The 21,823-nt window shown below is 40.4% G+C and overlaps 1 protein-coding gene across 1 annotated transcript in view; it reads left to right on the forward strand.

The window, feature by feature from the left end:
* The window catches only part of brca2 (BRCA2 DNA repair associated), a 22,390-nt gene extending 2,012 nt beyond the window's left edge, over nucleotides 1-20,378 (forward strand). Inside the window, exons 2-27 of the mRNA XM_060888446.1 lie at nucleotides 593-697; nucleotides 891-1,109; nucleotides 1,428-1,500; nucleotides 1,943-1,992; nucleotides 2,329-2,357; nucleotides 2,460-2,574; nucleotides 2,672-2,730; nucleotides 4,646-4,712; nucleotides 4,804-5,478; nucleotides 5,579-9,091; nucleotides 9,173-9,265; nucleotides 10,501-10,564; nucleotides 10,674-11,041; nucleotides 12,312-12,496; nucleotides 12,616-12,803; nucleotides 12,883-13,053; nucleotides 13,209-13,569; nucleotides 13,812-13,967; nucleotides 14,190-14,337; nucleotides 15,474-15,583; nucleotides 17,109-17,301; nucleotides 17,705-17,871; nucleotides 18,035-18,173; nucleotides 19,031-19,284; nucleotides 19,549-19,680; nucleotides 19,801-20,378. Coding sequence (XP_060744429.1) covers nucleotides 664-697; nucleotides 891-1,109; nucleotides 1,428-1,500; nucleotides 1,943-1,992; nucleotides 2,329-2,357; nucleotides 2,460-2,574; nucleotides 2,672-2,730; nucleotides 4,646-4,712; nucleotides 4,804-5,478; nucleotides 5,579-9,091; nucleotides 9,173-9,265; nucleotides 10,501-10,564; nucleotides 10,674-11,041; nucleotides 12,312-12,496; nucleotides 12,616-12,803; nucleotides 12,883-13,053; nucleotides 13,209-13,569; nucleotides 13,812-13,967; nucleotides 14,190-14,337; nucleotides 15,474-15,583; nucleotides 17,109-17,301; nucleotides 17,705-17,871; nucleotides 18,035-18,173; nucleotides 19,031-19,284; nucleotides 19,549-19,680; nucleotides 19,801-20,046 — 7,809 coding nt within the window. The 5' untranslated portion in view covers nucleotides 593-663 and the 3' untranslated portion in view covers nucleotides 20,047-20,378. The remainder of the gene's footprint in view (nucleotides 1-592; nucleotides 698-890; nucleotides 1,110-1,427; nucleotides 1,501-1,942; nucleotides 1,993-2,328; nucleotides 2,358-2,459; nucleotides 2,575-2,671; nucleotides 2,731-4,645; nucleotides 4,713-4,803; nucleotides 5,479-5,578; nucleotides 9,092-9,172; nucleotides 9,266-10,500; nucleotides 10,565-10,673; nucleotides 11,042-12,311; nucleotides 12,497-12,615; nucleotides 12,804-12,882; nucleotides 13,054-13,208; nucleotides 13,570-13,811; nucleotides 13,968-14,189; nucleotides 14,338-15,473; nucleotides 15,584-17,108; nucleotides 17,302-17,704; nucleotides 17,872-18,034; nucleotides 18,174-19,030; nucleotides 19,285-19,548; nucleotides 19,681-19,800) is intronic.
* Nucleotides 20,379-21,823: the final 1,445 nt, after the last annotated feature.

Below are 21,823 nucleotides of genomic sequence, written 5' to 3' on the forward strand. Positions count from 1 at the left end.
GTCAGCACAGTTGTGCCCAAAAGTTACTACTTAATAGTCAGTGGGCACTTTTTAAAGTAAAAGTCACTAAAGAGATGCATAAACGTCAAAACTGGCAAAGTCACAACAGTGTAAAAAATATTATGAAGGAAGATTGTTGGGTTTTCTGTTTGGAAAATTCATCGAATTAATTACTGATTTCATGTGAATCTCTAAATGCAGACAAAATAAAATGTCGATATGGACATCACAGACCTTTCCACAGACTTCTGAATCATGCCGAGTATTTATATATTAGGGCTGTCAGAAACTACTGCATTAACATCTAAAGAAATCTAACTAACTATATATCGCATGACAATTCCTTATAGCACAGTACTGTTGAGTTCATGAATCAGATCAGAACATGTTGAGAAATGTGCGATAATTGCTCTAACACAGGCTAAACCTATTAAAGGGATTAAAAATGTTATTTTAATAAAAAGTATGCGTTTAATCTTAAGCACGGTAAAGAATTTTAAGAGACCTTTATTTCAGTGCAGTTGAAATTCACGTCACTCTTCAGATCTGTGACTACATCTTTATATAAATTTTAGTTTTGTCTCCTTTTCAGCTGTCTTCAAAGGCCAGTTCGTCTTTGTCTCAGACTTTGTCTCAGACTCACGCTGACGAACGCAAGACGAAATGTTTGACGACTTCTTCCATCGAATTGAAACGGGTACTTTTACATAGTGTCTAGGGGTAAAACAACACACAACACAATGTTTCAGTTCGCAATAGCAATAAGAGAGAAAATTGTCTTTCTTTTCAAGTCATTTTTCTAAATGAAAGCAGTGCGCATTTCAACATTGTTCACCTTTAACCGAACTTGCTTTTTTGTTTTGTTTTGTTTTTCTTTTTTATTATTGAAGAACTCGGGCCACTAAATTCAGACTGGTTTGAAGAGTTGACTGTGAGAGCTTCTGAAGATGGCTGCGGTAACTCCACAGCACATAAGGACAAGGACAAGGTCATTTTCAGAGCTCCAGAGACACCAGTCTTGGACAGTCAGATGTGTTCGACACCCAGAATATTTAGGCGCAGACGGCCACATTCTCCTGCCGCAGGTCTTGAAGATACTCCCAATTCAGGTAGGCAACCTTTGCAGGGTGGAAGAGTGGTGTGATTAGAGAATATCGATGTTGTGATCAAACGACTAACACACACACACACACCGAGATATCACTGATGTCACAATTTAAAACAATGGTTACAAATTTAGAAAGCAGCTGATGCTGAATCAGTGTTTATTTCACTATTTTGTAAAGCACATTTGTAATAAAACAATCATTTTTGGTTTTCTTCCAATGCATTGAAGCATTTTAACGGACAGCAAGCCTTTACGATCTACATATACTTCATGTGACTCCAGAAGCATGTTTTTTTTTTTTTTCCCCTTTACACCACAGGGACGGGGAAAATGTTTCCTGCTCCACCAGGTTCAGAATCAAGCCCATGTCTATTTGACTTAGCTAAAGACAGGTAACTAACTTTGCCTTAATAACTGCCTTAAAATAAAAGGAAAAATTTCATTTGTTAGAGCTCTTGTGTTTTCTGCTCACTTTACATATATACATGTGTATATATATATATATATATATATATATATATATATATATATATATATATATATATATATATATATATATAATGAGAGAGAGAGGTGTCAGTGGTTGAGTGTATGTTTGACATTCATCTTTTTTTCAGTCTTCACTCATGATGACCTTTTGTGTCATGTTATGCACCTTGTTGTTATGCATGTCATTGAATAACAAATGCGTTCCTTTCTTTGTGCTTTCCATGCAACTTTTTTTTGTATGTATGTTTGTAAAATGTTATACGTGAGGTATAAATACAAGGTCTTTTGTTGTTGTTTTTTTATTATTATTATTATTATTATTATTATTATTATTTGTTTCTCTAGCCAGCGGTTTCATAAAGAATGGGGATCACTAAAGACAAGTGCATGCTTGGGTAAGAAACAATGCTATTGTTCAGAGGAAAATCTTTATCTATTAAAATTTATTATACCACAGCGAAGTTCTCTCTCTGTCTCTCTCGTAATTGTTTAAAATTCGCTGTGATATAAGTGAAATAACCGTCCAGACCATGCTTTTATATGAAAATAAGTCATGCCACATTACACCTTGCTGACATGAATATAATAGTCTTCTTTTGTATGTACAATCTCTGAAGTTTCTTATTTGGTACATATTTTAATATACAAAAAGTATTCTTTTATTATTATTTAACATTAAAATACCCCAACAATAAGCCCTGTGTTGCTTTTTTGCTTGTTTGTCATTACAGATCTACTCGACACACCAACAGATTTAACAGTAAGACACATTCCTGTATTATATCCCACTCTGTTTATAATCCAAATCTTCTTGAAACTCAAAATTACAGATTTAATCCCGTCGATCAAAATGTTTTCTTAGACACCAGCCTCATCTGCACATCGCATCAGCGAGAGCCTCGGAGCTCAATTAAACCCCGATCTGTCTTGGAGCAGTTCCTTTAACACACCATCATTGTCCCCCACCGTTCTTTTATGTTAGTATAGACATTTATCAATAGATTATGTTTTGTTTGTTTTTCTCTCTCTCTCTACGTAATTTATATTAATGACGGTTTATTTCTGCTTCAACAGCCAAAAAAACAGAGTGCCAGTCTTCACCAGTAAGTTTTCTCAGAGACAAAGAAGTCATTGTAAGTAGATAATTAAACACATTTTAGTCTGGGGTTTGTAGTTGAATTCATTGTAGTCTAATTTGTGTTTATATGGGTTATGGGTATTGGGCAGTAGTGTTAATTTCGTCACCTATTTTTAATTTAGTCTTAGTCTTGTGTCAAATGTCCTTGTTAGTTTTAGTCATATTTAGTCATTCACATATCTTTTTTTGTTAGTCAAGTTTTAGTCGAATAAAAGTCTCGTCATTTTAGTCTAGTTTTAGTCAAAAGAAAACTCAAGGTATCTTAGTCAAGTTTTAGTCGACTGTCTTAATTTTAGTCTAGTTTTAGTCAAAAAATTGTAGTCTTTTTTTAAAATAACACATTATTACTGAGATTATTACTGATAAATATTTCAGTAAAAAAAGTCTTTCACACATGTTTCACTCGAACTTGACTGCACATCACATTTTGTACTTTATTGATACTGCTTTTAATCGTAATGCAAAGACCGGCCATCGGGACATAAGCTGTCATGTACAATAAAAGAGCCTGTGCAGCGACAGGAAATATAATTTAACACAAAAAGCCTGACAAGACCAGGAGTGGACTTGCGCTCAGGATTTATTTTTTGAGCGGCGTCTGGACGAATTGTTTCTATGCACACACTAAACAGCGCGAAGCCGCGAACTCGTTGTGAATATTTTAAAGGCGTAACAGCTGATGAAAAAGCAGACAATTGTAGACGAAAATGAAGAGAGATTTTATCTTAGTTTTTATTTTATACAAAACATTTTCGTCTCGTCTTTTTTCGTCAACAATAATGCATGTTAATTTAGTCTTAGTCAGCGTTTTTGGACAGTGGTGCAGTCTTGTCATCGTCTCGTTTTAGTCTCGTCTTAGTCATGAAAAAAAGGTTGTTGACGAACATATTTCGTCTCGTTTCGTCTGACGAAATTAACACTATTGGGCAGTGATGGCTCAAGTAGTTAAGGCTCTGGGTCGTTGATTTGAAGATCAGGGTTCAGGCCCCAGCACTGTCAAGCTGCCACTGTTGGGCCCTTGAGCAAGGCCCTTAACCCTCTCTGCTCCAGGGACACTGTATCATGTCTGACCTGTGCTCTGAACCCAATCTCCAAAGTTATATATTTAAAGAAATACATTACAGCCCAGTGAAATTCTGTGTGACTACATAAAGGCTTCTGTCTAGTGGGTATCCACATGCGTCACTGGTGTGCAGTAAATGCTTCGGTTGTGGCTTGTGGCTGCACAACATCCTTTACCACTTATTACTTTTTTGCTCCTTAACTTGCGACTTCAACTTGCTGTAAACTTAACTACCGGTTCCTTCCTTGCTTATAGAGTCCGTCGAACGGACAGACCGCGAACAATGTATAGTTTCCCTTCTCTACTTATAAATTAGTTTATAGCATTATTAGCTTTGGATCAATTAATATACAGACACACGACTTAGATCAATAACTCTGTACTAATCACCATTCTGTGGAAGTAATGAGTGTTACCAACTCATAACTCTACTCAACCGGCCTGTCACTCAAGCCAGAGCAAGCAAAAGTCACCCGTCCATGAAGGCCTCCATTTTGGCCTCCATTTTGGCCTCCATACTGTGCAAAATACTGTTGGTACCATAAATGCAGCATACATTTGAGAGTGGGGAACTGAATAAATGTTGTACCTTTCATGCCATGAGATTGGTCTGATGAATCATTCAAGGCAGTCAGATTTCTCTCGGCAAATGAATTAGGTATGAATTAGGCATACCTAATTTGCAAAAACAAAAAAAACAACAAAAAAAACAAAAGTCACCGATTTATTGAAATTGCACATAGAAAATGAATGTTTTCCTGTTGCATGGTCACTGGTTGAATCTTGGTATAAACTCAAGGAGGTTTTTTTTTAAAAATGATTTTATAATCACTTTTTTTATGTACAGATTGTTCGAAAGCTGTTTCCATCACTCTCAAAAGGTTCGGAATCAACATCCGGTGTGCGGCACAACGGTTCGTCGTGTATACATATTCATTTGGATTAAGTGTATATTAAGTGGGGAAGTAGTTTCAAATCTTTCTTCAAAAATCCATTTTTCCGCAGACATAAACGGTGGGAACGTCCATGCAGATGAACATAAATCCGATTCATCCTCCGACAACATAGAAGGTGTTTGGAGGCAGACGGTACCGGATGCGATTAAGGACAGCAATTTGCGGAACACAGTGGAGAGCGTTCTTGACGGAGCTGAGGACGTGCTGTCCTTCTTCTTCAAGAACAGCGGCTCCTCCCTGCGAAGGGTTAAAACCACGGAAAGGAAAAAGAGATTAAACGGTGTTTCTAAGGAAGTATTAGAGACAGTAGAGCACACTACAGATCGTCCATCCGCATCAAAGACAGTTACCAGCGCTTCTGTTGCAAATTTAAAGTCCCCTTTATTTTCAAGTCAGCTTAATAATAAGGATTTTACAACTTGGACCCCGCTAAGTTTATCTGATGTTCAATACTCCAAGACAAACCAAGCATGTATCTCTGAAATCTCAAGTAAACTCGCTAGTCCTGGAGTGGATGATCGTACAAACCGTATCGCACAGCTTGGACGGTCGTCTTCGCGCACGTCCGAGCAACAGACGTTCACTCCTGATTCGACTCTTGAGAAGTCTCAGGGGCAAGTTACTTTATCGGAGGCATCTCCTGCACTTTCCTTCTCAAGAAAACCCAGGAAGTTTGTGTATCCAGTGCAAAATTCAGATAGTAAAAAAATGCACAATGTCACTGGTATGAGAATTCTTCCTTCATGCTGTCTGCATTTTCATATCCCATCTATTCATTGTCTTCATTCATCTTATTAAACTGCTCTCGTTTGTCATCTCTGTAGATGCTGCGGTTGGAAAACACTACCAGGAAGCTTCCGGTCATGAAGAGGATGTCCACACAGACACCGGAGATCAGTCGGTCCAGCCAGCAGAAACTACTGTTAAGCAGGTCCATCCTACACTTCTTAACATAGACCATGAGCTCGATATGTCTCAGCTTTGCAAAGCGTTTGCGGAGGATTTCACTCAGGAAGTGAACTCGTTAAAAGCGCCACAAAAAATTGCACAGAGCAGCCATGAATGTGTTTTAATCCCAGCTTGCACTATGGTAGAAATAAGTGATATGCAGCCTAAAGCAGTAGCTACGCTACAGTGTGAAGGTCATGTAGACCGTCAGACAGCAGAAGTCGTTACTTTCACAAATATACAATCTTTTGAGAGCACAGACTGCGACGGTGGCTGTCCTACAGTTCGTTCTGGTTTTAGCCTGGAAACGTTACCATGCAACGACACCGAACATCTTTATTCTGGTTTTAAAACAGCAAATAATGCGATTATTGTAGTACCACCTGAAGCTTTAGTGAAAGCCAAAGCAGCATTAGACGAATCCTCAGAGCGCATGACTCACACAGGCACTTCAGGCGTAACCGAGCCAGTACAAGCAGGTACAAACTGCTGCAAATCTTACAAACCTGTAATAGCAAACACTGCTGGAGAGAAATTGCCTTCGGAAAGCCATCAGCATGGACATGAAGCTGGAAAAGAAACTTCTAATGAAAGTGTTTTAAGGTCTGAGGAAGCTTCAGCGAATATTCCTAGCATGTTCATGTGCCAAACAAACGAATCTGGCTTTAAAACTGCGTCTAACAAAAGTATAACTGTCTCATCTGTGAATCTCGAGAAAGCTAAAGACATTTTCAAGGAGTTGGATGAAGAGAAGTTAGATTCATGTCTGACGGATAACAAGACGCAGGTCTGCAGTATAAAAGCTGCCAAGCCGTATAAATCTTCACAACATTCCACCGGCAAAGATGATGGAAGTTCGTTTTTGACGGCTTCGCAAAGGGCGGATGTGACCGAGCTGTGTAGTATGTTAGAGGACGCAGGCAGCCAGTGTGAGTTTACACAGTTTAAACGCACAAAGATGGACTCAAAATATCCAGATAGCCTGCAGCTGGAGCGAGAGTGGGACCCTGAGATACTTGCTGGTATTGACTTTGATGATAGCTTTAACTGTGATTTAACTGAGAGGCAGGTCTTAAAAAAACATCAGTCCAAGGCAGATACGCATGCTTCGGTCCCAAACGGTCTGATGAACGGAGACATGGCCGTTCAAAATTTAAATATCAGGAAGTCTTGTCTTATTTCATGGGAAATGCAGAATAAGGCTGATGACAGTGTGCAGGAAAAGGCTTTTTGTTCTGGCTTTAGAACCGCAAAGGGAAATGCTGTGAGCATCTCTGTGAAATGTCTGAGCAAGGCCAGAAGCCTTTTTGCAGATATAGAGGACACGGAAGGAAACTTTAGTCTCGAGAGTGACAGCGAAGCAGATACCGTTAAACAAATGGAAAATCGACCAGGTGACCACCAGGACACGTTTTGCATGGAATCCGATCTCGAACCAAAACCAAGGATAAATACGTGTAACGGAAATGCGAGGTCAATAAGCGAAGAGGCTGAAACGTGTAAACAGATGTGTAGCAAAACAAATCTGGAAACAGGACAAGAAAGTGTAGCACAGAAACCAGGTTTAAATCAGAGCAGCACGGTAAGTTATGGATTTAGTACTACTGGAGGAAAGGATTTAAAGATCTCAGAAAACGCTCATCAAAATGCAAAGGAACTTCTAACTGAACTTGCAAATGGCAAAGAATCCAAGTATGACATTTTCCCTGCAGAAACAAAAGCCACCTCTTGGACTTCAGCACAGAATTCTTCTGATTTATTGGCAGACGTAGTTGCGGAATCAAAGACGTCTGATGGATCTTTACCAAAAGGTGGAAAAGAACACAATTTTGAAATCAGCCCTGACACAAAACAGGCAACGTGTCCAACTCCTCGATCCGTCGAGAGTAATGGGTTTAAAATGGCCAACGGCAAAGAAGCGTCTGTCTCAGCAAGTGCAATTCAAAAATCAAAAACCATTTTCAAAGATATTAATGACTGCATGAGAAGCTCAGATGAAGCGAAATCCAAGGAAACGAATACAAAGCTGGATCTCGAAGGAGATACAGGCCAGCACACGTTTGTCAACGGATTCAAGATGGCAAGTGGGAAAGGAGTGAGCTTTTCTGAAAAAGCGTTTATGAAAGCCAAGACGTTTTTTAAAAATTGCGATTCCGATTGTGTGGATGTTTCTCAAGTAAAAAGAGACGACACAAGTGTGATGGATGACTGTGGCTTTAAGGCAGTTGCGGGAAACATGGTGAATTTGCCTGGAACAGACAATCCGAACAAAGAGACCTTAAAGAAAGACTCCACGGATTTAAATAAATATGTCCAAAGGAAATTCGCTAAAACCTCCTCTGAGACTCTTCAACCACCATCTGTCTGTGGTTTCAGTACAGCAAGCGGTGCTGCGGTGTCCGTTTCAGCCGACGCACTTCAGAGAGCTAGAGCTATGTTGGATGATTCAAATGCTGCTTCACCTGGTGAAAGGAGATTGGAAATATCAGAAGCAGGGATCCTTTCCAAAAACGAGGCCGTGGTTGCGGGAAAAACCTACGGCTTTAGCACAGCAAGCGGAAGGAAAGTCGCCGTTTCTGAGAAAGCCCTCCAGAAAGCAAAGAGTCTTTTTACTGACTGTGATGTGGATGGATTAGGACCTGATCCCTGTAATTTGTCAGCTGCAAAGACATCAGCAGCAGGTTCTGAACCTACACACACATTGCCTTCCAATGCCGCCGGTAACAAAAACGGCGTGTCAGAAAAGGAGCCGAACAGGAGTAAGGACGTGTCCGTCGGTAGCGTCGACGGTTCAGTCGAACGTGGAAGTTCTAGTGGTGAAGCTTTGTGTGCTAGGAATGCAAGTGTGCCAGTTAATGCTGGAAAATCTGAAGGACGATATGAGAACATGATTAATGGAGGCCCAAAGGCTGAGCACTTGGGATCAGGAAATTGTGGCTTTAGCACAGCCAGCGGAAAAGGTGTTTGCGTGTCAAAATCGGCCCTCGCAGTAGCGTACGAGATGTTCAGAGATTGTGATACCCAAATAGTTACTAATGGTAAAATTACCAATGACTCTCCATCTACAGCTATTGACAAGAAACCTATCGAGTCAGAGACCAAAGCCACTGATCCACCTCACCCGTCATCACCGGCCACTCAGGATAATCCTTCCCTGCTGAGCTGCCATTCTTTAAATCTTGATGGATGCACTGTAACCCAGCAAAAATATTTTGAGCAAGAAGCAATGGCTTGCACCAAAGCGCTCTTAGAGGATGATCTCAATGAGAGTGGTTTGATGAGTAGCTTGGACACTGACGTTAGGCAAAGTCCTGCTCAACGTCAGGAGATACGCTTAGGGGTGAACGCAGGAACACGAAAGCGGCCGTCGGATGACGAGCATTTGACAGGTAAGACCTTTCAGCTAGAAGGGCGGAAAATGTTTTTCTGTTACACACTACTCATTCACGTTTTAATCCTACTGTATTAAGGCCAACCTCCTTTGAAAAGAAGACTTGTTTCAGAGTTTGACCAGATCTCAGACGACGGAACAGCCTGCGCTCCAATGAAAAGCAGCCCCAATGGTTAGTGTTGTAAAATAAGCATCAAATTCTTATTATACCACATATCTGATTGGTTGATTTAATTTTCTTATAACAGCTTTGATAGTAGTGCACTTTTATTTTTTTATTTTTTGTAATATAAGTGATAACCGGAACTAAATTGTCTCACATTCTTCACTGTAAACAGACCAAAAAATCAGATTTTTCTTTTTTACTCATTGAGCCAATACACAAAGCTCCACTCTTAAAGGTGCACGATGTTTAAAAGCTAATGTTGACATTTGAAATCACCAAAACAAACACGCCCCTAACAGAAATGGGTGTCACCCCTGTTTTGATAGCTCCGCCCCACACATACACACGTAACCCAGGCAAATATTATGGCGGAACCTGCTGGGGCAGCTGGCCGAGGGGATATTTTTATCAGTAAATGAACTCAATGAGTAATACTATGGTAATACAAATGTGTTTTTGTAGTACTGTGTGTTGTACCGTGAAAGGTTTAGCTCCGTTTCACGCGGAAGACAACGTTCAACACCTAGAACCCGAGGCAGAGGTAACGGCAGGTATCCGCCATGTCAGTGTTTCAATCGCTTTCGGCTAATGTCACACATGCGCACTGAACACACTCTCTGCCTTATATTGACGAGACACGCCCCTTTCTGCTAATTGGCTACACGTTTTTGTTAGTCGGCCCGACTCAGTTTTCTGAAGCATTTTTTAAACTTCGTGCACCCCACCTTTAAAAGTTATACTTGACCTGTCATTAGCAAGGACTGTCATGTCATCACTTTCATATGTGTTCAAAGCCAAATATACAATCTAAACATCTCCCCATAATGATTTATGAGCATCGGAAGGGGTCATTAGGGGCATGTGTTTGGGGGAAGTCCAAATACAAACAACATTCCACACTAAAAAGCAGGTTTCCTCTTTATTCATTTTTTATTTATTGCTTTCTTTTAAAGCTGTTTAATAGTTGTTCTGACACAGTGATTCAACGGTCTATTTCTAAATCATTTCTACAGAGTTTCCCATATTACTTTTACAAAATTAATAATATCGATCATTTCACCTTTTAATGGGTAAAACAAAAATCTATCATTAGGAACTTTCCTGGAGTTGCTGTTGATATAGCAATAGGACAATAGTCTTCTTTGGGATGGTGATTCGCATCGGGGTGATTCGCAAATAAGTGTCTTATTTCAATATTTATCCAATTTGCTTGTCATATACACTTGGCCTCATGTTTACAGGGACTCTGAGTGACCGAAGAGTCTTCAAATACAACCTGAAACCCAATATCACTTATCCGTCCAGGTATGCAACGCAACATAGACCTGAATTTTCAAAGGAAAAAACTTCCTTTATACATAAGTAGAATTAAAGCAAACACTTTTTTTTTTTTTCTCATTTTTTTGACTTACAGGAATGTTGTGGACCAAGCATCAGCCAACCAAGGTCACCTCAAAAGGAGACCCTCAGACCCCAAGGCTCCAGTGTTTATACCACCTTTTCGAAAAAACCTTAAGGAGGAAACGCCAAAAACCCGTGTTCCCACAGCTGTGGCTCAAGTTCCCAGTGTGTTTGTTCCACCCATTAAAAAGAAAGATACGTCAGGTAACGTTTATGTGAAGGATTCACCACTGATTTCTGCCGATTCCCCAGCCATCACAAGCTCTAGTTGTGAAAGCAACATGTATCATTCAGCCAGAAAAACAGACAAACAGAAAACAGAAGAAACCAAGAGAGAGGACATGCTGGAAAATGATACAACTGTCCTTGGTGAAACAAACGGTAAGCAAGTTGCTTTAAAAAGTTCTTTTCTTAATAATAAGTGGGAGTTTTATGCATTTCTTTGCATTCGATTTATTGACCGCTGTGTGGTAGGGCTGGGCGATATAACGATATGTATCGCGATAGACACGTGATCGATATCAATAAAAAATGTGTTCGATAAAACGTTCGATATATTTTTTTATTCTACGTCGGAAGAAAACGGATTTTGCGAAGCAAGTTTGGTTGCATTAACAAAGGCACTCACTCTCTGGTAACCTAGCAACGTAGGGAGTGACACGCTAACAGCCAATCATGTAACAGTATCAAGTTTGGTTGCACCATACAGTATCGTTGTCTCATGCTGGTCTGCTGGATTCCTCTTCAGTAACCGGCGACTGATCAGCAGAAAATGAGCCGCAGCGAGCGAGGAAATTGTAAATAAAACTGGACTGAAAATATACTTGAATAGTTCAACTTCAAGTATGATTAGAGTAAGAATAACTTGTTACTTTTTCAGATTTCTGCAGGTTTGAAATATAAAACCTGCATAAACCTTCTGGTGAACAGCTAGTGAACTTCCTAGCACCAAACTTGCACTAAATTCTCAGGTTTCTCTATGTTTATATTTAACACTTTGCACTATATTATTACACTTTATTAAGCATTTCTTACATTTTCTTTCATTTTGCACTTTAAATGTTAAGAGATCATTGTTAAGTGTTCATTGTGACTTTAGACTTATGTTTACATTATAATTATGTGAGTTTTCCTGGTGGTTGACATTTCTGTCTTAATAACTCATGGGATTATAATCAGAGGAAGGTTAAGTTTAAAATAAAAATGTTTAAATGTAATATATTTTTCTCCTGGCACTTATTTTAAATGGGTCATAAAAAATATCAATAATTATCGATATCAACTGATACGAAACACTGATATCGTGATACAGTTTTCAGCCATATCGCCCAGCCCTACTGTGTGGTGCCCAAAGGAAAAAAAAGAATGGTTAAAAAATAAAAACACCAGCTACTGTACATGTAGCCTGTTATTGAGATGAGAAGGTTGAACTTTGGTTACTTTGGTCGATTAAAATACGGACAAGTCGGTCATTTTTAATCAGCAGTTACACTAGACTGTTGCTTTGCTTATTCGTAAATATTTACCATTCTTAAAAATAACCTCAATGATGCAATAACTACACCGTGGGTTTTGGTCTTCCTTCTGCCTAGTAAATGGGTTTGTGTGTTAATTATTCTGTTAATTTTGGTCTCGTTCTCCTCTATTAAAGTAATTTGGCAGCAGTCCTTGGAGTTAGCACGAGATATTCAGAACATGAGAATCAGAAAAAAGAAGCATCAGAGAGTTCGACCTCTACCTGGGACTTTTTACCTGGCTAAGACGTCCGGGGTGAGCAGAATTTCCCTGAAAGAGGCTGTAGGATACAAGTGTCCTGACCTCCACACAGAAAAACAGGTGATTTCTATTTATTTGTTTGTTTGTTTGTTTGTTTGTTTTTGTTTATTCATTCTTACTATTTAAAATCTGGCGTCTGTTTTAGCCGCTACTAAGCTTTTTTTTCTCTCTCTTTGTAGCTCTATCAGCATGGTGTATCCTTCAACGTGGCCCAGATAACCAGCGAGAACGCAGAGTCGTTCCGATTCAACTGTGATGAGTTTTTCAGACGTGACGTTCTCCGAGACACCGGAGGGATTCAGCTGGCTGACGGTGGGTGGCTGATTCCAGACAACAAGGGAATGCTGGGTAAAGAGGAGTTCTACAGGTAAGAGATGTTTTAAAAATGTCTGTTCTGTTTACTCACATTGTGTAGTTACTATAACTGGAATATTGTGCTTTGGCAGAGCCTTGTGTGATACTCCTGGTGTTGACCCCAAACTGATAAGTGAAGCATGGGTGTATAACCACTATCGGTGGGTTGTGTGGAAACGCGCCTCCATGGAAAGAGCCTTCCCAGAAATTCTGGGTGGTCGGTGTTTCACTCCAGAGCAGGTGCTCCTACAGCTCAAACTCAGGTATTAGATGTTCTGTGCATTTCTATAACATACAGGTGTATTGTTTGGACGTAGTCTAGAAAATGATGAATCGCCTTTTCATGCTTTACCGATAAGGGAAAGAAGACCATAGTTATGGGGAACATTATGAACAACAGGTAATTTATTATTCTCAGGTATGACGTTGAGGTGGACCACAGTCAAAGATCAGCCCTGAAGAAGATTATAGAGAGAGACGACACACCAGCCAAGACCATAGTGCTTTGTGTGTGTGGTATTGCCAAAGATGACCAAAGTTTAGTCAGGACAAAGGAGGCCACGAACACAACAGATACAAAACCCGAGTCACCCGCTGCAGTCGTATGGCTTACCGACGGCTGGTATCCCATCAAAGCGCTGCTGGACTTGCCTTTGTCTACCATGCTGCGAAAAGGCCGTCTCAGCGTGGGTGTGAAACTTCTGATCCACGGCGCAGAATTAATCGGCTCTCAAGACGCCTGTCCTCCTCTAGAGGCTCCTGAATCACTCATGCTCAAGGTTTGGTGATATTTTTCATTCAGAAGAAATATTAAGTCTGTGCGTATGCGAGCTAGAAAAGCGTGGAAGATGCAAACGGTATCGTTTTTCGTTTTTGACTTAAGGACATCATGCCACACAGAAAACTATAACCTTCGTGTCCTATGGCAAGACTCGCGTCTCGACTGTCACTTTAAAGTCCGTCTCTCCGTTTCCGTTACTATTAACGTATCTTCTTTTTTTTTTTCCCGCCTCTTTTAAAGATTTCGGCAAACAGTACAAGACGAGCACGCTGGGACACAAAGCTCGGCTTCTATAAAGACCCTCGACCCTTCCCGCTGTTGCTTTCAGCGCTGTATGCTAACGGAGGAGTGGCGAGTCGTGTGGACATCACCGTGTTAAGGAGTTACCCAATACAGGTGTGTTTTATTTGATCTCATTTCACAATTATCACAATAACGTTATTCAAACCCAAGCCTCTACTAGTTCTGCACTATTGCCCCTGGTAGCTTTTCATTGAGGTTTTGATCTGTTTAATAGCATGTTTCCTGCAACAGTAATCTTGAAATCCAGACTTGACTAAACCACATGGTTGTGTTACTTGTGTTAATTCTGGTTGTTAACATTGTCTTATTAAATAGTGGATGGAAAAGAAGCCCGGTTCTGTCTTTGTGTTTCGCAACGAGCGAGCTGAAGTCAGAGAAGTAGCAGGATACAGCAGGACCAAAGAGAAGACATTGGAGCACCTGTTCTCCAAAATACAAGCTCAGCTTGAGAAAGAGGAAGAAGGTATGATGTGTTACAGAAATCACGACCGCTTATTGTTGTCTTTGTGCCACAGTATTCGGCCGTGGCGTTGCTGCTAGGTGAAGAATAATGAGGCCATCCTTAAAAATATTCTTGTTTGCCCGTAACCCGACCGACCCTGTCAATTTAGGACCGACTCAATTTTTTACATTTTTTTTTGCTTTAAGTCCGACCGACTTGCCGGTTGTTAATTTGCGTTAAGACCCACCAAACAACTAATACAAAAGCAATAAGATTATATTAATGGGTTCGGGCACCATAATACATCTAAAAAAATTCATTAAAACAGCTCGACACCGCTTTAACCTTGGCACGAAGTTCTGGAAAAACTGTGCCCAGCATCAAAATAAGGTTTGCAATGATGCGCCCCAAGGCACGGGTTGAAGACCCAGTCAGTGACGTCACGATATGCTAATTTGTTTAAAGTCATACCTACGTAATCACCATCACCAAAATTGTACTTTTTTTTTTAAATTGAAACTTGAAAAAAAAAATATAGACCTACCTACCGACCCTTGTGTGTGTGGAGTTTGCATGTTCTCCCCGTGCCTCGGGGGTTTCCTCCGGGTACTCTGGTTTCCTCCCCCGGTCCAAAGACATGCATGGTAGGTTGATTGGCATCTCTGGAAAATTGTCCGTAGTGTGTGATTGTGTGAGTGAATGAGAGTGTGTGTGTGTGTGTGTGTGTGTGTGTGTGTGTGCCCTGCGATGGTTTGGCACTCCGTCCAGGGTGTATCCTGCCTTGATGCCCGATGACGCCTGAGATAGGCACAGGCTCCCCGTGACCCGCGGTAGAAAATGAGTGAGTGAGTGAGTGTTACTGCAAACCAAAATATTTTTAAGGATGGCCTGACCGTGTTTTTATAAAATTACTGATCATCTGAGATAGAAATCCCTGTCTAATCGAACTGATTGTTCTGTATTAAATGAAACTAAATGTGGCTCACAATTTTGTCTGAATTTGTCATTTATGGCCCAAAGTAACTGAACTGCCACAGAACATTTTTGTCTAATCTAAAACCTACATAGGGTACGACTCGATTTCTTTAAATACACTCCTCGAGGTCCTTTCTAGAAAATGATTACAACAATAATGGTTACTATATGTGTATTTACAGAAAAGAGGAAAACCAGGAGAGGCAGAACATTTAGTCTGCACGAGATCAAGAACCTGCAGGAAGGGGAAGAGATTCATGAAGCGATGGAGAGCGATCCAGCTTTGGTGGAGGTAAAGCACTTAATCAGATTTAAGCAGCCTTTTCTAAAACTTTATAAAAAATCAACCAGTAACATGAAAGCCATAATAAAGTGGTTTGTACTCTACTACTAACGTTTCAATGCATTTTTCATCTTTCCTACGGAGGTATGTAACAGCAAGAAATTGGTGGAGTTTTTTAGCTGAACGATAGAAAAATGGCTGCATTAACAGAAGGGCTTAGCTATGAAGGTCAAGTGCAAGTAAAAAACACAGCCTGTTGCAGCTCGTACCTCAAAATAAAGAAGGAAATGGCTAAAAGTAGTGCTGCAGTGTAGTGTTTTATTATTATTATTATATATAGGGTTTAAAGACGGGGTGCACGATGTTGACATTTGAAATCACCAAAACAGACACACCCCTAACCCAAATGGGCGTCACCCCTGTTTTAATGGCTCCGCCCCACACATTTATATCGTCGCTGTCGGGTGGAAACCTCGTATGTCCAAATTTGGTCAATTTCATATTTTTTCACATATCGATGCTATTGGTCAGTCCCCACGTGGGTCTGTTATTTTTACAAGTTATTAACCAATCTAAAGTCTTGAAAATCTCATAACTCCATTGGACACTTCAACCGTCCACCTCTTCCTCACTCCGTGTGAGAGCTCCGCGGCATATTTCTCCTCAAGAAGAGTCGTAACGAATCAACACGTCTTCTGAGGTAAATGTCTTCAAAACACTGGGCTCAAAGAAAAAAAAATCTTGACCCCCGCTAGTTCTGGTGCTCGTCTGAGGACAGGAATTTAGCGCAAGACAATCCACTGCAACGCGGACTAAACCCTGTGCACTGCAGATAAGGTACGGCGTTTTTTTAATTTCCTGAAAAATAACGGTTTTGGAGATACGAGGATTCCGCCTGACAGCGACGATATGTAACCCAGGCAACTATTATGGCGGAACCTGCTATGGTAATACAAATACTATTGTAATACAAATGTGTTTTTGTAGTACTGTGCGTTGTACCGTAAAAGGTTTAGCTCTGTTTCATGCGGAAGACGTTCAGTTCTCTCCAGCGATGGAAAGCTGATCCTATATTAACGTGTCCTGCTTCTTGCCTTATCGTAAGCCTTTCCTCGCTTTCCGTTTTTATTCGCCATGTCAATGTTTCAATCGCTTTTGGCTAATGTCAGACATGTGCACTGAACACTCTCTCCACATGTCATGCGCACTGAACACTCTCTCCACCGCATATTGACAAGACACGCCCCTTTCTTCTCATTGGCTACACGTTTGTTTTGTTTGTCGGCCCGACTCGGTTTTCTGAAGGATTTCTCAAACATCGTTCACCCCACCTTTAATCTCTACCCACAGATAATAGTGCATTTCTTTGTAGATTTGTGGCAGCAGGAATACAGTTTGTGTTTCTACAAGTTGCAACATTTGTTTTTGTTTACCTAAATATTAATGATTATACAGGGAAACCTTTCTGTGTTCTACACGTTTCTACATGCTTCCATTTTTATATTCTTTTTTTGATACATGTATATACACACAGGCCCATCTAAGCACCCAGCAGGTGAAAGCTGTGAGTAGCTACAGGCAAGTTTTAACTGAAAGGAAGAGAGCGGAGTTACAGGACCGGGTGCACAAGGCTGTACAGGAGGCTGAGGGGGGCTGCGCTAACCGAGACGTTACTCCTGTCTGGAAACTGTCTATTGCTGATGCTAATGATTTACACAGCAGCTGCGGTGAGTGATTTATCTCGTGTTCCGATGCTTCAGATTATAGATGGCAGAAAAAATTAAAACCGACTTTCTCGCATTGTAATGCTTGGCTGTGAAAAAAACCTCTGCCGAGAAGAATGTTTCGATCTCCGTAGCCGCAAAATCTCTTTAAACCGACAGCTAACAATTCCGGAATCTTTTGTATGTGCATTTTGCATTCAGCCGTCGTGAGTGCGCATGTTTTAGGATGTAACTTTAAATGGAAAAAAATTGGTTTCGTTTGGGTTTCCAGTACACTAGCTGTAGATAATCTCTGCCAAAAATAATCACGGCAGAAGAAAGACTTAAACTAGCGTAAATGTTTTAACCAGACCGCATGTTAACACTACAGCTAATATTCAAGCAACCGTTTGTGTGTATTTTCTAGTATACACACTGAATATCTGGAGGCCTTCTTTGGACTTGCAATCCTTACTGAGAGAAGGCTGCAGATACAAAGCTTATCATCTGGCCACATCAGAGACCAAGAAACGCTCTGGCACTTCCAACATCCAGTTTACAGCTACCAAAAAAACCCAGTTTCAAGACATTGAGGTAAATCTGTGGCGGTTACATTCAATGCAGTTTTCCGATTAGAAAGAACTCCTCACATTATGTTTCTATATGCAACCAAGTGTACGTTTTATTTTATTTCTGTGTTACATTCGATTCTAAATGGAAACAGATACCAGAGTAATTGTCCCGTACTATGAAACAGGTTTGCCCACAATGGCTAAGTTTACATTTTCCTGCAAGACAATCAGTGAAATTCGGAGATCTTCAGAGCCCTGGATTCAGATCCACGTGTGGAGAGGTTGACCTTGTGGGCTACATCGTTTCTATCTCAGACAGACAAGGTTTGTTTAATTCCTTCATCTCCGAGTGTTTAGTGGGACCGAGCGTTATCAGTAGTCATTAATCCATCATAACATCCTGTCCAAAAATAAATATGTCGAATAAGTCATAAAAGTGCAACAAGCTTTAGTCACAAGTAACATTTAGTGTGTAGGGGACAATTTACTACGTTTTCTGTTGCCCGTTTTGTTGGAAACTGGAACTCCCTTCACTTGCAGATTATAAAACTGACGTTGTTTAATCTGCATATCGGCACATAGTCTTTTACTCTCACTCATCTTCTACCGCTTATCCGAACTACCTCGGGTCACGGGGAGCCTGTGCCTATCTCAGGCGTCATCGGGCATCAAGGCAGGATACACCCTGGACGGAGTGCCAACCCATCGCAGGGCACACACACACACTCTCATTCACTCACGCAATCACACACTACGGACAATTTTCTAGAGATGCCAATCAACCTACCATGCATGTCTTTGGACTGGGGGAGGAAACCGGAGTACCCGGAGGAAACCCCCGAGGCACGGGGAGAACATGCAAACTCCACACACACAAGGTGGCGGCGGGAATCGAACCCCAATCCTGGAGGTGTGAGGCGAACGTGCTAACCACTAAGCCACCGTGCCCCCCTCATATAGTCTTTTATTTGAGCAAAATAAAAAAAAGAAATGAAAACGCCTCTGCTCATTACTAATTTTTCTCTCATAAATATTCACCTTAACAAATTTCACTCAAATTTGCCCGTATGTTGTTTTCATGTATAACCTGTAATGCATGCTAACGAGAAGACAAACCTACAGCCTTTGCATTGTAATACTTTTTTTTTTTCCTTCCTTTTTTTTATGTTTGTTCGTTACAGGTACTTCTCCTGTGTTGTACTTAGTGGATGAAAAGTTTGACTTTGTTTCTGTGAGGATCTGTAGCAGCCTGGCTCTTCTTGCTCTGGAGGACCTGGTAAAACCATTAGCTCTACTGGCTGTAATCAACCTGCAGCTCCGACAGCAGTCTGGCCCGGTCCCCAGCCTTTATGCTGGAGAACAAGCTCTATTCTCTACAAACCCTAAAGAAGCCTACTTACAGAAAGATATTTCTCGTCTGAAGACGTTTGTTGAGGTAACCAGGACAGTTTCTACTGCTTGGTCATGTTAATGTATGGGTTCAGAGAATCTGTTTGAATAATTTTTTTTATTTATTTATTTTTTTTTTTAATTACGATTTTAATAATGAATTTAAAAGCAGAGATGCTTCTCAAATAGCTTTTATATAAACCCAGATTCGTTGTGACCTAGAATCATGCGAATATTTGCTTTATGCTCAAACGGAAAATATTTTTTTTTTGCCAGCAGATTTATGTACCATTGATTGCTTTCCATACAGGATTATGAGCATTTCTTCATAGTTGCTGAAGAGAAGCTCTCGAACCTGATTCCAACAGGTTTCCTGAACTCTTGTGAGTCCCCAAGAACTCCAGGTTTACCCTCAGCGTCAAAATCAAACCTCAGGAATAATGTGAGTTTATTTATCGTTTCACTATTCAAATTGTTGTCCAGTAGAAAGACACAGCAATGCGGTGATTTGAAACGAACCACCAAATTCTGTCTCATTTCCACGCTTTGTCGTTATCCCCAGGCAAGCCGAGTTTTCTCCCCTTTCACTCCTGTGACCAAAAGAGCCCCTATACCCACCGGAAACTCAGACACTAAGGACCCCAGGAGTGTGAAAAGGAAGCGTGGTATGGAGAACCTTTCACGCCTTCAAAACCCAGCACCCCTCCTTCCTCTGGGAATGGTCCGCTCTCCCAGAATCAGCAAGACTTTTAACCCTCCCAGAAGGTGCGAGACTCCTCGTAATCCACAGACAGCACCAGCTCCATAACCAGAAAACAAACAGTAGGTGGATGGTGAGGAACTGGCCGTGATAAACACCTAAAGATGTATCTGATGTAGTGTAGCAGCCTGAGTTAAGATCCCTGGTCCGTTCTGTGGAACAATGATTCAAAAAGATAAAGGAATGAAAGGAGGAAGACTCTGCTCTCGTGTTGCTACGGTTTTATTGTACATAGTCCATATACGGTCCATTTATTTCTACTAAATACTGTGTACTGCTACTGAAATGATTGCACAATGGATGTTTTTGTAACCTTTGCTATTCTGTAGTTTTGCCAGTTTCTTAAAAAAAGACGAATAAATGTTTATTTATTTATTTTTTTTAAAGTGTGGATATCTTTCAATCCTTTAGAAGCTCGAGAAGCAGGTTTGTGTCGGAGCTGAATTTTTACGTTCTGGAGTCAGCAAATTTAAACAGAAGAGACTTTACACACTTTCACTTATTGGTGTTAATACCACGATTGAAACACAAGGGGGCAGCAAAACCATTGCATTTGGACCTCACATGGTAGGTACTGCAATTAATAGCGACTGTTGACAAAACATTTACATGTTCAGACTCTAGTAAACAGGATGCCGTATTATGTTTATAGCAGAAATTAAACAAATATAGATTCATCTGTGTCTGGATGCATTTGTGGTTATAGCTGTTTTGCCATGATGTAAATGAGGAAACGGTGTCCGGGAGGGGAAAAAAAAAACAAACAAACAAAAAACATGTATAATGTATTTAGTTTAGTAAGAATCCACAATACAGCAGCCTTTGCTCTATATAGCAAGATGTTCTTTTTTTCCATGATTGAGGAGAACAGCCCCATAATCTACTGCCTCTGCAAAAACGGTCCTAACCGCAGGCATGTCAGTTTGCAGTCCGCAGTCTCAGTTAACAGCCACCACTGGCCTCTTTCTGCAGTTGTTCAGTTTAAGCATCTGTTATCTCATTTTAGAGAAAAAGACTTTCTATTCTAAGTAGCGTATTGCTTGGTGATGAGGAAAGAAAAAAAAATCACCGTACGTCCGTAGTGAACGATCACATCCTCTACATTCCGAAGTCGACTCGGCCAAAACGCTTGTACTCGTGACTGCTAATGAGAAAGTATCGCGGTTTTTTTGGAAGGTTCTGCACCTTCGATTGAAATGCTTCTTTTACCATTTCAACAGATATTGTGTGTATTTTGTGTATTAAAAACTAAATCATACAATGCAGAAATTCAGAGCTGTTACAGTTTCATTCCTCACCGTGGCAATACAGGAGACGTGTAAAAAAAAAAAAAAAACAACTGTTTTTTGAGATACACTTTGAAGATTTACTGAAGGACAAGAGGTGGTACATGAAAGTTGCACATTTGCTTGTGATAGCAGTTATTTTTGCTTTATTCTGACGTTATGTAAATGAACTATGACCTTGTATACAGCAGCTTCTCTTTCATGAGCCAATAGAAACCAAGTTGCTAGGATATTGGGCTCTTTTAGTCAAAAAAATTATTATTAAATAGCATCTAAAAAATTCCACGTGTTCTATCGACCAAGAAAAACAAATATAAAAAAAAAAAAGAATCCATTACCTTTAATCACCTGGACTTTATTTTTTTACTACTATTTTATGTGATGTGGTAGCCTAGTGGTTAAGGTGTTAGACTACCAATTGGAAGGTTGTGAGTTGGATTCCTACGTCCACCAAGCTGACACTGCTGGGCCCCTGAGCAAGGCCCTTAACCCTCAATTGTAAATGTACTTCAACTCCTGAGTCATTTCAAGCTGCGTGC

This window comes from Tachysurus vachellii, chromosome 15 (assembly GCF_030014155.1).
Source record: "Tachysurus vachellii isolate PV-2020 chromosome 15, HZAU_Pvac_v1, whole genome shotgun sequence".
In the NCBI taxonomy this organism is placed as follows: domain Eukaryota; kingdom Metazoa; phylum Chordata; class Actinopteri; order Siluriformes; family Bagridae; genus Tachysurus; species Tachysurus vachellii.